At 36.4% G+C, this 18,598-nt stretch overlaps 5 protein-coding genes across 13 annotated transcripts in view; 2 read left to right on the forward strand and 3 right to left on the reverse strand.

The window, feature by feature from the left end:
* Window positions 1–384: 384 nt before the first annotated feature.
* On the reverse strand, window positions 385–2,689 carry LOC111441644 (E3 ubiquitin-protein ligase RNF8-like). Of its 4 annotated transcripts, none has more exons than XM_023078708.1 (6): window positions 2,495–2,689; window positions 2,263–2,393; window positions 1,364–1,514; window positions 1,140–1,206; window positions 806–1,040; window positions 385–718 (listed from the first exon to the last, which is right to left on the reverse strand). In XM_023078708.1, exons 1-6 carry the CDS (start codon window positions 2,501–2,503, stop codon window positions 508–510), a joined length of 804 nt encoding a protein of 267 aa, XP_022934476.1. In that variant the 5' UTR covers window positions 2,504–2,689; the 3' UTR covers window positions 385–507. The 4 variants fall into 4 exon arrangements, with proteins under 4 accessions (XP_022934476.1, XP_022934477.1, XP_022934478.1 ...); XM_023078709.1 differs by having other exon boundaries at window positions 2,263–2,398; XM_023078710.1 differs by lacking the exon at window positions 2,495–2,689 and adding an exon at window positions 1,671–1,710 and having other exon boundaries at window positions 2,263–2,398.
* Window positions 2,690–4,859: 2,170 nt separating this feature from the next.
* On the reverse strand, window positions 4,860–8,479 carry LOC111441640 (probable envelope ADP,ATP carrier protein, chloroplastic). Its single transcript, XM_023078702.1, has 10 exons — window positions 8,025–8,479; window positions 7,638–7,694; window positions 7,299–7,361; window positions 7,045–7,101; window positions 6,882–6,965; window positions 6,600–6,668; window positions 6,413–6,525; window positions 6,160–6,329; window positions 5,390–5,468; window positions 4,860–5,208 (listed from the first exon to the last, which is right to left on the reverse strand). The coding sequence occupies exons 1-10, from the start codon at window positions 8,385–8,387 to the stop codon at window positions 5,094–5,096; spliced, it is 1,170 nt and encodes a 389-aa protein (XP_022934470.1). The 5' UTR covers window positions 8,388–8,479; the 3' UTR covers window positions 4,860–5,093.
* Window positions 8,480–9,586: 1,107 nt separating this feature from the next.
* On the forward strand, window positions 9,587–12,407 carry LOC111441645 (GDSL esterase/lipase At2g38180-like). Of its 2 annotated transcripts, none has more exons than XM_023078712.1 (9): window positions 9,587–9,672; window positions 9,778–9,908; window positions 10,362–10,439; window positions 10,851–10,991; window positions 11,068–11,144; window positions 11,234–11,380; window positions 11,462–11,617; window positions 11,730–11,789; window positions 12,155–12,407. In XM_023078712.1, the coding sequence occupies exons 2-8, from the start codon at window positions 9,798–9,800 to the stop codon at window positions 11,773–11,775; spliced, it is 756 nt and encodes a 251-aa protein (XP_022934480.1). In that variant the 5' UTR covers window positions 9,587–9,672; window positions 9,778–9,797; the 3' UTR covers window positions 11,776–11,789; window positions 12,155–12,407. The 2 variants fall into 2 exon arrangements, with proteins under 2 accessions (XP_022934480.1, XP_022934481.1); XM_023078713.1 differs by having other exon boundaries at window positions 11,776–11,789; window positions 12,155–12,356.
* A 2,553-nt stretch (window positions 12,408–14,960) lies between these two features.
* LOC111441643 (probable pyridoxal 5'-phosphate synthase subunit PDX1) lies at window positions 14,961–16,268 on the forward strand. The gene has a single exon (XM_023078706.1). It carries the CDS (start codon window positions 15,100–15,102, stop codon window positions 16,024–16,026), a length of 927 nt encoding a protein of 308 aa, XP_022934474.1. The 5' UTR covers window positions 14,961–15,099; the 3' UTR covers window positions 16,027–16,268.
* The window catches only part of LOC111441647 (rhodanese-like domain-containing protein 10), a 4,858-nt gene continuing 2,477 nt past the window's right edge, over window positions 16,218–18,598 (reverse strand). The window contains exons 6-8 of one of the 5 annotated variants that reach the window (XR_002710203.1): window positions 17,232–17,769; window positions 16,391–16,647; window positions 16,218–16,352 (exon numbers count right to left, since the gene is read on the reverse strand). Coding sequence is in view for 1 of the 5 variants with exons in the window: in XM_023078715.1 (XP_022934483.1) it covers window positions 16,446–16,647; window positions 17,232–17,677 (648 nt within the window). In the remaining 4 variants the exon portion in view is untranslated. Of the gene's footprint in view, window positions 16,360–16,390; window positions 16,648–17,231; window positions 18,558–18,598 lie in introns of those variants that run through there. The other 4 variants (XR_002710202.1, XR_002710201.1, XM_023078715.1 and 1 more) reach the window with 4 other exon arrangements.

An 18,598-nucleotide genomic window follows, 5' to 3' on the forward strand; every position in this document is an offset into this window, starting at 1 on the left:
GCAGTCTTTTTATAGATGAATTTTTTATTGACATGCCTGAAAAAAATATGAAATCAAATATTAAATTAATTTTTAATAATGTAAATTTGAATGTGATAACAAAAAAGTTATGGCGTCCTAGTGCGGCACATTCTTGCTGTGGAACGCTTCTGAATTTGATCAGAACCTGCAAGGAAAGTGAAAATCCAACTCCAAATTCTCAACCATTGTAGTTTGGTGAGTTGTGAACAAACAGAACAGAACAGAACCAAATTGAAAACCCTGTTTCATTGCTCCTACACGTGGGGGTGCCGAACTCCTGTGCATTTAACGATATATGATCGTCAGTTTCTTCAACGACATAGCTTCTGCCATATTGGTTAAAAAATGCATAAAATTGGAAGCTACCACAAAAGGCTTCAAGTCTATCAAATTATAGAATTGATAAGAATTATGCACAACAACATATGTAATGGGTTTTTTTTTTTTTATATACAAATTACTTCCGGTCGTCCAAGCCTGGAATGTCTAATAGTGATTGAGATAATAAGAGATGAGTTTTGGATCTGGGACAATAAGAGGCAACTTATCAATGAACATAAACAGCCTCTTCAAATTTTCACTAGAGATGAAGGGCAAGTCCACAATTTCGGTGCTACTCGTACAGATCCAAAGATCTCCCGAGTTGACTCTCCTGAGACTGTCACGGCAGAAGGGGCATGATTGAGACCGAGCGCGCCTGAAACAAAGGTAACATAACAAGTTGCAAAAATCAGCTCCAAATAGTTAGTAGCTGATAGCACATAAGAAACAGCAGAAAGCTTACCAACTCCTGTAACACTTCATGCACATTGAATGACAGCACGTAGGCAACACAACCTTGCTGTTTAGCTCCATGCAAATACCACATTCTTCCTCTCTTTCCAAGTCTATTTCAGAGATCTTTCCTTTGTCCAACTGATCTTTTCTTTTGTATTTGGCCGCATAAGCTTCTCTATGTTGTCTATCTTCTATGTCATTAGTTCCTCTTTGAAGTAGCACCAGAGAAGGAAATATCACCCCTGCATTTGCAAGACTAAAAAATAGGATTCGCAAGACAGACAAATTTTAATACACCTCAATTTGAAGAAAGGCCAGCTTTTATCTTCTAAGCCACTTACCATAGAACTCCTTGAGACTAGCCTTTCTTTCCTGAATAGACATGGTAGTCTTCCCATCTTCATATGCCTGAAACAAATTTAGCACATTCACAAGCTTGACAAGATAAGCTACTTCTGAAGATTTTTATCTTTGAGGAGTGATCAATTTGAACCAACTTCAATCACCACACTCGGACAATGTAGGAGGTATGAGTGTCAAATTTTTGTCATGCAGGTTGCCGTACCTTGTATATCAGAATTCTGAGCAGACCCAAAGCGCCAGCAAGGTGGCAATCAGTCCATTGCACGAAGAAGAGAAAGAACTGCGCAGCCGGACTGTATGATAATCTCATTTGAAGGCATGCTCCACCGTATTCCTTGGGATAATCAGAAGCCCTGTTCAGAATTGAGTGTTCTTTTTTTCAATGCTTACGAATTAAATGAACCTCAGATGGAACTATTGTGCACTAAAAGTAACAAAATCTCAAAATTTGAAAGAAACCTTACAGACTACTAGCAGTCACACAATCCTGAGAAGTCGAGATAACTTACAAAACTACTAGCAGGACAATGCTACAGTTTACAAAACCACCTAGACATACAAGATAACCCACGCAAAAGGAAGAAAATGTCCATTAAAATTAACATTCAGAAAATCAAGTGCATAACATTTATTAATGAATCTAAAATAAACAATTCCATTAATCTTAGAGCAGGAAACAACATACATGTACGGGAGCAGAACAATTCAAGAAATAAGATCGAAGCGATCAATTTCTAATCCACATAGAGATGAGAGAATTTACAGATATTGAGGAGCAAAATATAAGACTTGCAACTCTCTTAGACGGCATATCGATTGAACTGTATATTCAGAACAACTTTCCTGAACTTCAAATTCTAACGCAATGAATCCAACACGAGTGGCATCTAATCTAGGCATGGAGAAAACCTGGATCTTGAGATACGAATTATTGAAACTCGATGCAGTTTCGATCACAGAAATCAATCAAACATAGTGGATAATTTCCAGACAGTGAGAAACGCGAACATTGCAATAGCAGTTCTGACAGACTCCAGAGTGATTGTCAAGAAACGGATTACAAAATATCAAACAATAAGGAATAGCATATGGAGAGATTACAAGGTATTGGCGAACTGAATATCAGCCTCGAGTGCCTTAAGGGAATCCTTGAAAGATTTCCTCATTTTGACTTGATTTCCACACTCAAACTCCCATCCACCACTTCCAGTATCAGCAGCGACAACTCCTACCTTATCTAATTCAAATCAATCTATAAATCTCCATTCAATTCAGAAGAAACCAAAAAGAACACAAAAACGAAACCCAAACACAGCCAAAAATACAAAATTACCTCTGCCATCTGCAAGCGAAATTTCCTTTACGCCTCGTTCGACTTCAACAGCACACCTCCGAGAGAAATCCAACCTATGAAATTGGGAAATCCCCTTTCTGTGTAGTTCTTCGCCAGAAGGTTTCCAAAGTAAATTTGCCAATTCGAGAAGTGAAACAGCCGTGGAGAAGGGGAGTGGGACTGCCTTGGCTTTCGCTTAGCGAACACGTAACAGAACCACCTCAGTTGCTTTAATAGTCACGAAGAAGCAGGTAGATTCCAGATACTTAAATTTACCAAAATACCCTCGTACTTGCCTCCAAATTCCTACACACTCTCCTACTATTCTCACCCTGTACCGTCACAGTCATTCAACTTGCAAATCTCATTGGACTTCGTTATATCTTATGGGCCATGATTCCGCTGACCTGTCACCTGCTTAGGGCAGCAGTGGCGGAGTTGCGTCACTTGCAGTGTGACGATAATAATAAAAGTAAAAGCTGTGTGTAAATTGATTGATGGCCTTTCGTCAATTCCTCACACGTGTACGGTCTGATATATTTGTCGCCGCCTTCAATGAAACGCGGCAAGCATGCATGACTGATTCTCATCCGTATGTGGAGCGGGCCCCACATTTTAATGGCTTTATTATACATAATTTATTTGTTATATCTTGTAGAAATTTCCTAGAATTTCGTGTATACTACCAATGATAAAATAATTATTTAATTCATGAAATAAAATAATATTTATTTAATAAGGTGAATGTAAAATCTACTAATATTTTACATTTTCATGCGTGACATGGGTGATTGCAGTTTGACTCAGAATTTCTTAAAACTTTTTTTAATTATTTTTAATACAGTATAGATACGTAACAACAAAATAGTTATTCTTATTGTAAAAAGAACGTTAGAATATATATTTTGAAAGTTCTAACCACCAAAATGGGTTTTTTTTTTTCAGAATTAAAAAAAAAAAAGATTTTTTGTTTTAACTAATTAGATTTTTTTTTCAAAAATAAGCCTATAAATAGAATTTCTTTGTTTGGCCAGAACTTTCTAACGATGATTTCAAAATTCATGTAAAGTTTTGAAAATTAGAAAAAAAAAAGTTTTAAAACACTTGTTTTTGCCTTTTGAATTCAACTAATAATTCAAATATAAACTAGGAAAGATGAACGCAATGTAAAAAAAAAAAGTGAAAAAAATAATCACTATTTTCAAAAACTAAATAATCATCAAAATAAAATCTAAATTTTTAAAATTTTCAAAACCTAGGATTAGATTTACAAACATTTACAAAAATAGACTAAAACAAGTAAACAGTTTAATGTTAAAAAAGAAAAATCAAACTAAGACAAGAAATAAATCAAAGATTATATCGTTTTATCATACCATAATAAAAAATTAGGACGAAAACCCTAAACTTGGTGCTAAAAGTTACAAGAATATTTTCAAAATGTTTCAAACCAAAATAAATTAAATGGTAAGTAAACACCAGTAAAATCGCCTACATTTTCAGAGATTCTGCCCAACAAAATGGTAGACCTCACTTGTATGTGAAGATCAATGAATGAGAAGTAAAATTATTGAGGGTCCGGCCTTCAGTAGCCTCCACCAATCATTGCTTCATACAGATTAGAAAAAGGTAAAACAGCAAGCACACGTTAAATATGGATTCTCAACAACAAAGAAAAAAATAAGTGATCCAATCTAGCAGAATCTACGGCAGCTTTGCTTTCATTTTACGATCACAACAATTATTGTTCTTCAAGTTTCAAAAGCAACCACTGTGCATAGGTGTCATAGAAAAACCAAGCAATCGGGTATACAAAGTTTAATACCAAAATAACAAGAGTCAGCTAGAAGAGATTTGGAGGAACTCCTGGGTTAACTATTCTCTACCAGATCTCATACGTATAATTGAAAGTTTCCATGTTAAACATAAAATAAAAGATTCAAAAGCTTGTTGGACACTTTTAAAGTCCAAAATCTATTCTGCCATAAGGAGCTAGAAAGTTTAAAGGATAGCAAGGGTTATATTAGGAACATTATTATGGTGGGGTGATTAAAAAGAAAGGGGATTTAATGTTGAGTGGGCAGTAGGCATCACTTTGGAAACTCTGTCCTATTTTGAACATAAACTCTCGTGGCTTTGCTTTTGGTTTTTCTAAGAGGTCTTATACCAATGAAGATGTGTTCGTTACTTATAAATCCATGATCAACTCCTTAGTTAGCTGATGCGAGGCTCTTCTCCTAACGATCCAAAATACGATCCAAAATAGATAGATCATGGGAGAGAGATAGCTCTCTCCTATTCATATTGTAATCTCTCTTTTGATGTTTCAATCCAGTTATATTTTTGTTCCATGTAATTGGTATCCTAACAAAAACCTGAATTCTTTTCTAGCAGGTGCATGCTTTTGTTTGGTATCCAAAGGGTTGTCATTCCAAAGGTCCCACTCTGCAATGGTTGAACTATGATACAACATCTCTATTTTAGCAATTACAAAACCCAAAAACCATACCTAGCTCTGGCTTTCCACTGAACCGCAACAAAAACTTGATGGGTAAGGATGGCGAAGAGCCATACGCTAAGAACAGATATTCAGGAAAATTTAATCACTGAACTTCTGATTATGCTTTTCACGATTTTCCTTGATGATTCTCTGGTACTCATTTTCACTGGTCTCAACAAGCCGCTTGACAAAGTCATATGTGGTAAGCTTGATGCTGCAGTAAAAGAAAGGAAGGGAGGTAACCCAAGAACAAGAGTGGAAACAATTTCATGAAAGAAAGAGTGCCGAGAATTTTAAGGTTAGTTAAAATATTCAACAACAACAAAAAAATAAATAATAAATAAAAAAGAAAAAATAAAGGGAAATTCTCTGGGTTATTCGGATATGAAATAAACCTGCTGCTAGGTAAATTCTTCAGGAAGTTGGGCAGTAAACCCCTGTAAAATCCAATAAATCCATCTCCATCCCATATACCTGCATCAAACATCAATTCAGATTGAGGGAATGATTCCTAAGCTACAACTCAACAAGAAAATTTAGACATTGAACAAGCACATAAATTTTGTATGTCAGAGCGTTTTAGTCTCCAAGCATTCCCAGATTTCACTCCTAATAATAATTATTGTTATCATGTACAGCGATGTTCCACGTTGGTCAGATAGGAGAACAAAACACCCTTTATAAGGGTGTGGAAACCTTCCCCTAACAGACACGTTTTAAAGCCTTGAAGGGAAGCTCGAAAGGAAAAGCCCAAATAAGACAATATCTATTAGCGGTGGATTTAGGTCGTTACAAATTGTATCAGAGCCAGACATCGGACCATGTGCCAGCGAGTAGGTTGTTCCCCGAAGGGGATAGATACAAGGTGGTATGCCAGTAAGGACGCTGGGCCCCGAAGGGGGTAGATTTGATGGCAGTCCCACATTAATTGGAGAAAAGAACGAGTGCCAGTAAGGACGCTGAGCCCTAAAGGGGGTGGATTGTGATGTCCCACCTGGGTTGGAGAGGAGAACAAAATACCCTTCATAAAGGGTGTGGAAACCTTCCCCTAGTAGACGCATTTTAAAGTCTGGAGGGAAAGCTCGAAAGGGGAAGCTCGAAAGGGAAAGCCCAAAGAAGATATGTAATTTTACTTCAAACTTAAAAGGAACTAATACTAAATCACCTGCAAAAGCATCGAAAACTGTGTTGTAAGGTGTACCCTTCATTTGCATCTGTCTTCTCACAGTATCCAAAGGATAGCACATGAGTGTAGCTAGGGATGCTGAAAGCAAGGCTGTGAATAAAGATGTTTGAGTTCTCCTTTGAGTTTCTTCTGGAAAAGATTTTTTTACCCTGTTGTACACAAAACATATCATTAAAGAGCAAGATCTTATTTTCATTGAAGGTAATACAAGAAAGAACCAATGAGCACCTACAAGTCAAAAATGCAAAAGTTCACGGCAATGTAAGGAGCTATGCCAAAAAGGGATGGTCCAAGACCACTGTAGTAGGATGTAATGCCTTCCTCTCGTAGCATACTCAAGGCTATCTAGAAACCAAAAATTATCCATAATTTACATATGAAAAATTTCTATATATATATAGAAGGGCAAGTCGAGCAACCTCAGATGCCGTTCGAAACCCAGGGTCAACTGCCATGCGTAACCTCAAAACATCTAATGGATATGTCATCTATGAAGATAAGATTGATTAATAATGCACACAAGAAAGGCCAGTCAGGAAGCCAAAATTGAAAAGTCATAATCTGATTTATTTCCTCTTCTTCTTTTTAATCTGAAAATCTTCCAAGGAAGATATTCAATTGAAGAAGAGTTAGGAAGTTGCAGCCTTGAAAAATAAAACAATGAAAACGAAAAATTAACGAATAAGATATGTCATGCTTACGAAGGTGGATGTCATGCCAGCACAAGCACCAGCAGCAAGTCTTCCAATCACAGAAAGTTTGTCATCTTCTCCCCTGAAAAAGTTCTATAAATTCTGGTATATATGACAGAGTTTCACCATATTTGATTTCTGTTTAAGATTCATCTTGAGATACAAACTTTACCTTAAAGTTTTCATACGCAAAGAGTTGGATAGCACTATATGGTATGATGCGTATAACCTGGAACGTAGAAGGCAAACCATAACCAGGTATTGCGTTTCAGAATGTTAAACTAACAAATCAGCAATACATCAGGAAAGCAAGATTATGTTTGGACATTAATAATGTCCATAGGTATAATTGTTCTAGAGCTCATAAAACTCACCGACAACACTAAAAGAATAATATTAATAAAAAAATCAACTGAAAGCAACAACCTGAGGAAAGTTGCCTTTCCAAAGTCCTCTAACTCCTTCCACCTTTATTATGGTTGCCACTGCCTGCAATTCGTCCATGCAAACCACCAATCAACACAGATAGCAGTGTCCTTTAGAGTTGATACTAATACGTTAAAAACCATGAAGATTTAGCAATTAAATGACGCCTCTAATCTGTCTATCTTCAATGGAGAGTAGCTAAGAAACATTGAAGATGTTAAAAATATACAAAAACAATTTGCTAACACCTTGACATATTGATGTGGCACCAAGAATCATCAACGCAAATAAATAAATAAATAGACGTTGAAGTGCCAATTAAGGTGCTTCTTATCATACCTCGATAAAACCAATCGACTTCTTAGCTCCTTCTTGCGCAATTCTTGCTCCATGAGTCTGCAAACAAGCGAATTCAGAGTACAAAACAAGTTAGATGAATTAGCGAGACCTCTCTTAATACAGTGTATGCTTAAAACACGTAAGGAGATCCGAATTTCTATGCATTCATCCTAAAATGAACTTATAGATGCCTACAAGAGGACCGAAAACTAAAATAGCAGTGGCCGTACAATATAGGTTATCTAAGAGATTTCCGCGTTAAAATTCTACAAATAAAATGGAGACTGTTGCCGTAAAACATAGCTAAAGAAATGCTACTTTGCGATATGAATCCAATTCAATTGACGAAAAAGCGAAGTTGCTGGAGACGAACAGCGAGGCTATAACCTGCATAAGAAGCTTGATTCTGTCTAGAGGAGCTGTCGCAGTCTTAGCGACCGCCCCCGATACGGCGGCAGCGACGAAGAGCGTTGCTTCTCTGTGCACCAAGGCTAGAACTGACAATGGATGCTTGAGCAGCTGAGCCGGCGTCGGCGCGAACTCCTTCCGGTTTCTCTTTTCCACAACAGTAATGCAGGCAAATGTAAAGCTACTACCATTGCCATCACTATCACTACCACCACTGGCGCCAAATCGCTTGTTGCTATTCCACAGTGGTTGACTGTCGGCAGTGCTGAAGCTTCGATGATCAGAAGCTTCAAGGTGTCCAATATTCCGCCACACAATTCCTGGCTTCTTTTCTTCCCGCATCCTGAACGAAACCGATTCTGTAGAGCTTACGAGGCAGGGAGATAGGTAGGAAAGCCAGAGTAACCACTAAACAGAGACACGGAAATGATGAAACACCAATAGACCAAACGAATAGAAGCAGATACCTGTTAACAAAGCCTAAATATCCCAATCGGAAATCGACAGCTGACAGGTGGGTCCCAAGTTGCAGCCAGATATTTTTCATGACGGCGTACGTTCGGGAGCTTGTTGGGCTTCGGCCCAATATTTCTATTCCCCTGGCCCAGTTTTACTTCTATCTCGGCCCAAATAATAATAATAATAAGGAGGCAAGTTTAATATATAAAAAAAAATTAACTAAAAGGAAAGAAATCAGAACATGAACAAAGTAAAAGAATTTGGTCTTCCACTTCCATTGCACTGGAACCGAGATCCAGACATCCAAACACTTGTTGTCTGTGTCCCATGCAATATGCAGTTCCTTTCTCTTGATTCCTTGAATCTCAACCATGTTTCACTCGCTCGCCGCTGAAACTAATGCATACAAATTTAGTACTAAGACTTCGTAATTTGAATCTATCTATTTGATATACGAACAATTAAATCGATAAATAAATTTTAAAGTTTATATTCCATTTAACATAAAAACTGATAAATAAAATGTCTGAATTAATGAAATAATAAAATAAATAATATGGTTGATTTGATAGGCGTTACTTTTTTAGAATAGTTGATGGTTTTGTTTTTGTTTTTGTTTTGGGAATATAAGGTCACAAATTTCCTACGATTTAAAAGGAAACAACATGTTTTTCAGGAATTGATGTTCTTTTTCGCAAGTGGTCGGCATTCCCACACTTTTCTTAAACTTTTAAAATGTAATTGTTTTTGGTATTTAATATAATTTTACAATCTAAAATTATTTTATGTTTTTTTTTTTTTTTTTTTTTTTAAGTCAAACCTTATAAGTAAATGTTTAAAATTTGAAATCACGAATAAGGATAAAAAAGTATTTGAAATCTGGCTAAATTATAAATTAGTATATAAATGTTAATATTCCTGTCTGTTAATTACTAAAATTTTAAAAAGTGATAATTGTTTTTTTTTTTTAAGAAGATAACACTACATATTTTTCTTAACCCTCCAAAAATTTCTTATAATGGGCGGTTAGATCAGTAATTTTCCCTATAAAATGGGTGGGGGATTTGTCTAATAAGGTCCATGAGACGGAAAATTAAATTGTGAGAGGCTGTTCTTCTGCAGCGGTAGAGACAGTCGTACTCCGGAGTCAGATCAATAATTGGACGTGGTTCGATTTCTCTGCTCTGCAATCTCTTTAATCAGGCCTATAGTTCTGTATAGAATTACAGTTCGTTTTGCTTTATGCTTAATTTGTAGTCGTCGTTTGCTTCAGTCTGGCCTGGATTAGCGAAAATGGTTGGGCCTGCGAGACCTCTTTTTGTGCTATTTGGTTCTTCCATAGTTCAATTGAGCTTTGGCAATGGCGGATGGGGTTCTATTATTGCCGATTTGTACTCCCGCAGGGTATATGTTCTTAGTCTCTCTGGAGATTTCTGGTTCTTTCTTGTTTCCGCTTCGTTTCATGTTTCTATGTTTATTCTTGCTGGTTTCTTTTTGTTCGAATGAAGTTTAATTATCGAAAATGGCATATTGACCTCCTGAACGAATCTCTTGAAATGTGGCATGCTTGTGGTCATGTTGTGGATAAATTTTTGCGAACAATAGACCAGAATGGCTACTATTTAAAAATTTCAGGTTCAAAATGGACTGTGATTGATTTTTATTCTAAAACATGCGTGATGACTTTCCTTGGCATGTTCTCACCGTTGGCTTCCCTTCAATGGTTTGGAAAGTTCTTGCGGATTTCTAACTATTTCCTTCGTTCGTTTGATGAGATTTTGATCCGTACTGAGAGCACAATTTGTAGATCTCATACCTTTGTTGGTATCCTGATTAAGTTCCTCTGCAACTCCACAGGCAGATATCTTGCTACGCGGCTATAGTGGTTGGAATTCTAGGCAGGCTCTACAGGTTTTGCATCATGTCTTTCCAAAGGTACATTGCTGTGTTGCTGAAACTCTAGTTCAAGGATTGAAAAAACAGTAAGATAATTGAATTGGCCTTTTGCAAAATGTCTTGAAACCAAAATTTGCTATTTCTGACAGTCTTCTTGAACAGTAGTAGTTCATGTTTACCAATGAATAGTGTGGTTCTGTGAAGACAGCATGAAACCCCTTCATGGCTTTAAAAATTAGCACCAGATTCTGCTAGCGACTGTTGGTATTAATTGTGTTTTGGGTCGGTCTTTCTGCTCCGATACCATGTTAAATCAAACCGTAAACTCATAAGCTCTTGTCGATGTGTTTTTAGATGAACATTCTTAATAAAAACATGTTTCATATCATGTTTTTGTTCAAGTGGGTGGATATTTTGAAGCTAATGTTTTAAAGATATGTTGCCTCTCAGGACAGTGCCATTCAACCTTCATTGGTGATAGTCTACTTTGGTGGCAATGATGCAGTGCTTCCTTTCCCTTCTTCCCAGAAGACTTTGGTGCCACTTCCTGAATACGTAGAGAACATGAAGAAGATAGGCATTCATCTCAAGGTGAACTGTTAATATACTCTTAATCTTTGCATCAATCAAAATATTTCTCTGCTTATTCGTCTAAAACATTTGTCAGAGCCTCTCGGAGAAAACCCGAGTCATCTTCCTCACAGCTCCGCCCGTGAGCTATGCTCTAATTAAAGAAAAACTGAGGTGTGCTCATATTGATATATGCATATTTTGTTATGAACATGCTCGCTTTTTAAACCCCAATGCCTCATTTTATGTCCTGATTGATCCAGCGAGGAACACGCGAAATGTCGAACACTGGAATCATGTCGTAAGTACGCGGAGGCTTGTAAAGAACTTTGCAAGAAGATTGACGTGAAATGCATAGATGTGTGGAGTGCAATTCAAAAGAGAGATGACTGGCTCACTTCTTGCTTCACGTTAGTAGTTATAGTTCACAGAGGAGGATCATCTTTGATCCTTTTTGAATGGATTGAATGAGTTGTTTGTGGTTATTTCAGGGATGGCATTCATTTCACAGCAGAAGGGAGCCAGATAGTTGCAGAGGAAATTTGTAAGGTTTTGGAAGAGGCAGACTGGGAACCAAGTTTGCACTGGAAAGAATTGCCTATTGAATTTGGTAGTCCCACTAAGCCATCCAGCTCTGCAAGGCAATGGTAATCGATTCTTCGTTTACATCATACGAAGTGGATTATTATTATTATTATTATTATTATTTTCATTTATTTTAGTCCACGATTAAATGTTTTTGCATGTATTGACTCTCAGTTGTGTGAATGGGAATGGATCTCTCACATCTCCCTTGCAAACGTAGGCATATGGATTAAGGTTGGAATTTTCATTCGATTTTTTTTTTTTATCATTTATAAATAATAAAAATAATAAATACTCCTTGGAATTTAGTTAGAGTAATAAAAATAACAAAATTTTATATGAAATAGTTAAAATAATAATATTTAATTGATCAAAATCTAAAATTTATATCTAATAGATTTATTTTTAATTAAAATAAGAAATAAGTATAAATATATTATAGATTTATTAAATTAAAAACTGAAAGTTTATTTATGTACTAAATAAATATAATTAGAAATTTTAAATTTGAAACTCAATTAATTAATTGAAAATCTATCCCATTTTAAATATATATTTTAAAACTAACTCAGTGTTGAAATGATGACGTGTAAATGCAGGCCTAAAAGGAATAAAAGTCCTTGACTGCTACTTTTGGGATCCAACACAGTAATGGGCTCAGCCCACTCCTACAGATTAATGGGCTTCTTTATCGATCGAAGTAGCCCATCACGTGTAGCATTTGAGATTTAGTTTTTCCTTTCTTTTCCTTTTCTAATTAAATAAATAAACCTTATGAAATAGGTATATGCTGTTTGTGTGCTTGTCTGTGTGTATCAGAACTAAGCTAAATAAATAAATTATTAATTCGTGTGAAGCTGATTTTAATTTTTAATTTTTAAATTTTATTAGTACACGTTTAAAGTTTAAACCTATCTAGTTAGGTATATTTTATTGGAGATATATTTATTAATGGTTTAGGCTATGTATTGATCCACTGAATTAAGTTTAATTAATTGGTCTCAAGAGGTTAGTGAATGATTAATTTAGATCCAATGTTTTATCTTAAGGTATATTGAAAAAACAATTAAATAATATGAAGAGAAATTGTATTCGGATAGCATCTTTCCCCCACTTTTAACCCTAGGAATTAACAATACATATTTTATTTCATAATTTTGACTCCATTGTACGACCAATCAAAATTAAACTTAAATAAATAAATAAAGCAAAGTAGAAACAAAGGGAGTTTGACGTAATTGATGGCATTGGGACTTAAATCAACAACAAATTACAATTATTTAGTTTTCTATTAATTTGTAATAGACTATTAAGCTTTTAATTTTTGTTTAGAATTTTTTATTTATTAAATTAATTTTGTTAAATATATTAGACACATATATTAAAGTTAGAAGACCGACCTATTTATCTGGACTTAAAATTTTTTAGATTTTATTTGTAATTTAATTTAATAAGAAACAAAACGAAAAGAATCTTAAAAAAGAATAATAAATACAAAAATAAAAGGATGGAGTGAAAACCAAGTGGAACACGTCTCTCTCTCTCTCTTTCTCTCTCTCTCTCTCACACTCTTTTTTCTAAATTTTTTAAGCTTTGTTAATTGTGGAGAGGAAAGAGGGTGATGGAAGATTGGGAATGAGAGGCACACTGCATTTGCTTCATCCCAACCAATAATATTCATTTTTTAATAATTCAATTTCCAATTATAAATTCCATTTTTCTTCAATTAAATTATTTTTTTTAGTACAAATTGTATTTAATATAATACCTTATTTTACTTGGTCGACCAATTAACACAAAATTAGACATTATTTTGTTCCCTTTTTAAAGTTTAAAAGATTTTTTTTTTAGTGAATTCTAAATGCGCCTCAGAATTAAAGAAAAAAGACTTATTTGGTCGTATCTTGATTGTATATAAATAATTAACTTTTAAAAGAAAAAACTTTATTTATTCTTACTTCTTAGAAAGCTAAATTCTTTTAAATAAAAAATTATTGTCTCGAGTTTGATACTTACAGTAGAAATTCTTAAAGCCAAAGTTAAAATTTTAATGGCTATTTGATTTTTTTAAAAAATAAAAGTATGTTCTATCTCATCTTGTTTCTTTATTTTTAGGTGTAAAAAGTATAATATTGATGAGTAATAAATTCCTATTGACATCTCTGTGGAGTTGATTATCAATTATGTGTTTATATTTAAATCTTCCAAAAAAAAAGTTTTATTTAAATTGTTACTATTAATTTCAAAAGTAAACATCTCAAGTTTTTTTTTTTTTTTAAATAAATAAATAGGGGAGTAGAATGGTCCTAAATTGGCAAAATAAAAAAATAAAAAAAAAACCTAGTTAAAGAAAAATTGAAATGTAGGCTAAGTAAGAATTTAAACTTTTAACTTTTAAGGCTTATAAAAATAGTGATTGAAAAATGTTCCATATTCATTTAACCTATGTAATTTTGTTTACCCATAAAATTATAAGATTATTTTTTATCTAATCATAATCTACCCTTTTGACATATTCATTATTTTACTAATTATTATTATTATTATTTTGTAGTTATCAATTCATATATATATATATATATATATATATATATATATATATTTCTCTCTCTCTCTCTCTCTTTTTTTTAATTGTTGCTCATTGTTCTTTGAGTTGGAAGAGAAAAAAAAAAAGACAACAAAAGGGAGGAAGAAGCTAAAGAATGAGAATAAAGCCAAAATAAAGAAAACCAGTAAGCATGAAAAATGTGTTGTAATTCCATTTTGGCTTTAACAACCAAAACACTGAAAGTTAGAGAAGTATATATGAAAATTGTGGTCCTCAAATATTTGGTATACATTCTATGTGAACTATCGATCAATTTAATTATACCGATACTTCAATAGGGTTTTAGAGACACGTTTAGATTCGGCCGTGAAGCAAAGTATTTTTCAAATAGGCATTTTATTTTTAAACAAGAAAACTTATTCAAAACACCCTGTATAATTGGATGAAAAAATAGATTTTTTTTCTTTTCTCAAGGATGATTCATTGAGCGGGAGTTACTTTTATAGATATTTTCGATATAAAATTATCGAATTTATGAAGTTAAAGAAAAATAAAAAGATAAAAGAAAAAAAAAAAAGAAGGAAAAAGTGAACAATCGGTTCCCACGTATGGACATTCAGAGTGCGAATACCGAGGGCTTCATGCATCAAAATCCGTGGCTTCAATTACAGCTGATAAACATGGAAGCCACCTACACTCTAAAGCTCCCGATCTCTTGTTTACAACCGTTGGATTCGAATACTTTTTTTTCAAATATCGACGACTCTGTGGACCCCATTTCCATATATTCCACGCGCGTAGGCTCGACGTATGGTCTACGCATCTCGATAAGATCATTCCAGAACAACCATTACTTAAAGCAGCTTTCCCTGCCTCAGTTTCTCGTCATTTCCTGAATCCTCACCCTTCTCTCTCGCTTTCTTATACGCCGCCTTACTGCGGATTTTTCTAATTCCGGTCTTCAGTGTTTCCCTGTAGTTTCATTTCCCGGCGAAAATGGCAGGATCTGGAGTTGTAGCTGTGTACGGGAACGGAGCTCTCACCGAGACAAAGCAATCCCCCTTCTCCGTGAAAGTCGGATTGGCTCAAATGCTCCGCGGCGGCGTCATTATGGACGTCGTCAACGCCGAGCAGGCTCGCGTTGCTGAAGAGGCGGGAGCCTGCGCCGTCATGGCCCTTGAACGAGTCCCCGCTGACATCCGAGCCCAAGGCGGCGTCGCCAGAATGAGCGACCCTCAACTCATTAAGGAAATCAAACAAGCGGTCACGATTCCGGTCATGGCGAAGGCTCGAATCGGTCATTTCGTTGAAGCACAAATTCTGGAGGCCATTGGTATCGACTATGTGGATGAGAGCGAGGTGCTTACTCTCGCCGATGAGGAAAACCACATCAACAAGCACAATTTCCGCATTCCCTTCGTCTGCGGCTGCCGTAACCTTGGCGAGGCGCTGCGGCGCATTCGCGAAGGTGCGGCGATGATCAGAACCAAGGGCGAGGCCGGCACCGGCAATATCATTGAGGCGGTGCGTCACGTGCGGTCCGTGATGGGGGATATCAGGCTGCTGAGGAACATGGATGACGATGAGGTCTTCACGTTCGCCAAGAAGCTTGCTGCGCCGTACGATTTGGTGCTGCAGACGAAGCAGCTTGGGAGGCTCCCGGTAGTTCAATTTGCCGCCGGTGGTGTAGCGACGCCAGCCGATGCAGCGCTGATGATGCAGCTCGGTTGTGACGGCGTGTTCGTCGGGTCCGGCGTGTTCAAGAGCGGCGACCCAGCGAAACGAGCCAGAGCGATTGTCCAGGCCGTTACTCATTACAACGATCCAGAGGTGCTGGCGGAAGTGAGCTGTGGGCTCGGCGAGGCAATGGTCGGACTGAACTTGAACGACAAGGTTGAAAGGTTCGCCAGTAGATCGGAGTAGGTTATCTTCTCCGTGGATTCTGCGTGTGTTGGATCTGGGAACTTATAGTTTCTAGCAATTTACGTCTAAACATATAGCTAGCTATAAGGACTTCGATTTCCTGTTTGGATTGAATGGCTTTCAAATCCCCTCTTTATTCCTTCTAGAACATCTTCAATTATAATGTTACTTCAACAATCCTCTGTGTTTCATTTCTGATGGATTTTTTACACCTTTGAATGTATTGGATTTCTCAAGATTATGACAACAATCCCTACATGCATTCCTTCAACTTGCTTCAAGCTATTTAGCTTCGATTCAGAACAATGTAATTGAGAAATTATACACAAAAAAAAAAAAAAAAAAAAAAAAAAAAAAAAAAAAAAAAAAAAAAANAAAAAAAAAAACCCAAAAGGAATTAGAAGCGAATATGGATGGTCTCAGCTGTTCTTACCCACCGCTTGCAAGAGGATAAGCAATTGGAGGAAGTAGTAAGAAACTCCTCCGATTGTTGCGTATTGTAGTTTCTCTGGCCCTTCGACGGCCGGGAAGTCGCTCTCATTGGCACGATTGAAGCCTCCAGCCAGCCACCCCAAGTTCTTGTATCCTTCTTTGTACAACTTCACCACTGCGACCAAAGACCTGACCAAGAAGACAAGAATTCACCGTAAGGTTAAATATTTACATATTATGTTTATACTCTGTGAAAATGTGCAGTGGGCAGGAATGTCTATATAGAACAATTAAACAAAAATTTAAACTTCAAACAACTTAGATTCTTACGAAGTTCATATACTAAAAATACACATTAAAGCTTGTATGATAAGAAGCCAAAGACAAAATGGCGTTTTATCCAAAATTCTAGTTCAACTTCATATTTTAGAAAGTAACTTTTCTTTATGCCAAAGGTAAGTCTAAAGAGTACCTTATTCTGCAAATTCACTAAAAGCGAAAAGTATTTCTACACTGAGGGTTATCTTAAAACTATAAAAGAAATTATTTATAATGTGACCACCACTAGCTAAGAAGTAAGAAATAAATATATTGATCAAATAACAATTTCCTAGTTTTTCTCTGTATCTAATGGCACAAAATTACCAATCCTTAGTGTTCGTTTCTTCCAAAACTGAAGTTCTAAGGAATTAGCCGAAGAAACGTTGGCAGCCTGCAGCCACAAGAAATCAGCCACTAAGAGTGGATTGAATTGCAAAAACTAAAAATCTCACCTTAGCCCTTCGCCACAAGCCACAAGGAGCTTGGCGTTCTTATCAGGAACAGCCGCCTCCACTTCACGAATAAAATCAGGATTCAAGGTCGTCAGGTATTGGCCAGTCCAAAGTCCAATGTAGCCAAAATGCACCCATTTCTTCAAAAGACCAATAGGACCATTATCCTCGTCCTTCACAAACAGCGGCACATGCACTGACCCTCTCACTCTAGCTTTCTCCCACTCCCATGCCGGTCTTATGTCCAAAAGTCTAAACCCCTCCGAATCTATGGCCGTCACTGCTTCCTTCGGCCTAATTGCCTGAACCTCGCCAGACTTCAGGAGCTCCTGAGCATTTTCGGCGACGGCTCTCACCTGAGATATGGCAGTCCTCCGCCCGGTGAGCGGCGGCGTTGGCCGTTGCCTTATGGGTGTACCGTAAAGATGGGTGAGCTGTACCGCCATCGCTTCCCTCCTTACAGTCTCAAGTCTCAACTTATCCAATGCCAAATGGCAACTTCTCTGTTGCTACTCAAAATGTGTCATCGCTGTCACTTCTGTTCTGTTCAAAAAGATGCCAAACAAACAGGCCCTTATTTTCCTTCGTTATAACCTTTTATGGGCCTTTTCCTTTCCACGGATCAGCCCACTGGAGTTCATGCAATGGCCATTTGTTTGCCCAGATAACAGGACTTGTAATTTCGTGTTGGAGTATATACTAATATAAACTAAGTAAACAGGAATATGGTATTCAATTTGCGAAGGACATTATTTCAACCTAAGATGGAAATAACATACAATGTGGACACATTTCATGAATTTCTTCTTACTTCATCTACTAAAGCTCTAAGTGGAAAGAATGTGCAGACTGACTTCATAGCATGATCCACTCGAACATGCTAGCTACTATCCGTCTCGTAAATCTTGTGCTAAAGGATATCCATGAATCTGAAACCATTCAGGCATGTGAAAATTTTCATACAGAATGGGTTTGACGTCTTTTCCCAGGGCCAGGTGTTTGAAGAGAGGGAGGAAGTGTTGAAGGGTCACCAACAGGAAGTCCTCTAAAAGGTGAAGAAGGCACTGAACAGAGCAAAGGATAAGTGTGTATCTAATAGAATGGAGCATCCGTAATTCCGTTTGAAAAAACCATTATTAGAAGAGAAGTTTCTACCTGATTATCAGAAGGCTATGCTGGAGATAATGGAAGGCATGGGATTCCATTCAATGGTAGCAGCAAGAAGCTAAAAGGGTCGTTGTCAATAGTAACAATTTGTAAGAGATTTCTTTGCATAAATGATAGGTTTTCTACATGTTCTCTGTATTCTCCGCAATTTAAAGACACCTTTTACAATTAAAAAAAAAAAAAAAAAAGAACCCTAAAAA

The sequence above is a fragment of the Cucurbita moschata genome, unplaced genomic scaffold (assembly GCF_002738365.1).
Source record: "Cucurbita moschata cultivar Rifu unplaced genomic scaffold, Cmos_1.0 Cmo_Scf00004, whole genome shotgun sequence".
Lineage (NCBI taxonomy): Eukaryota > Viridiplantae > Streptophyta > Magnoliopsida > Cucurbitales > Cucurbitaceae > Cucurbita > Cucurbita moschata.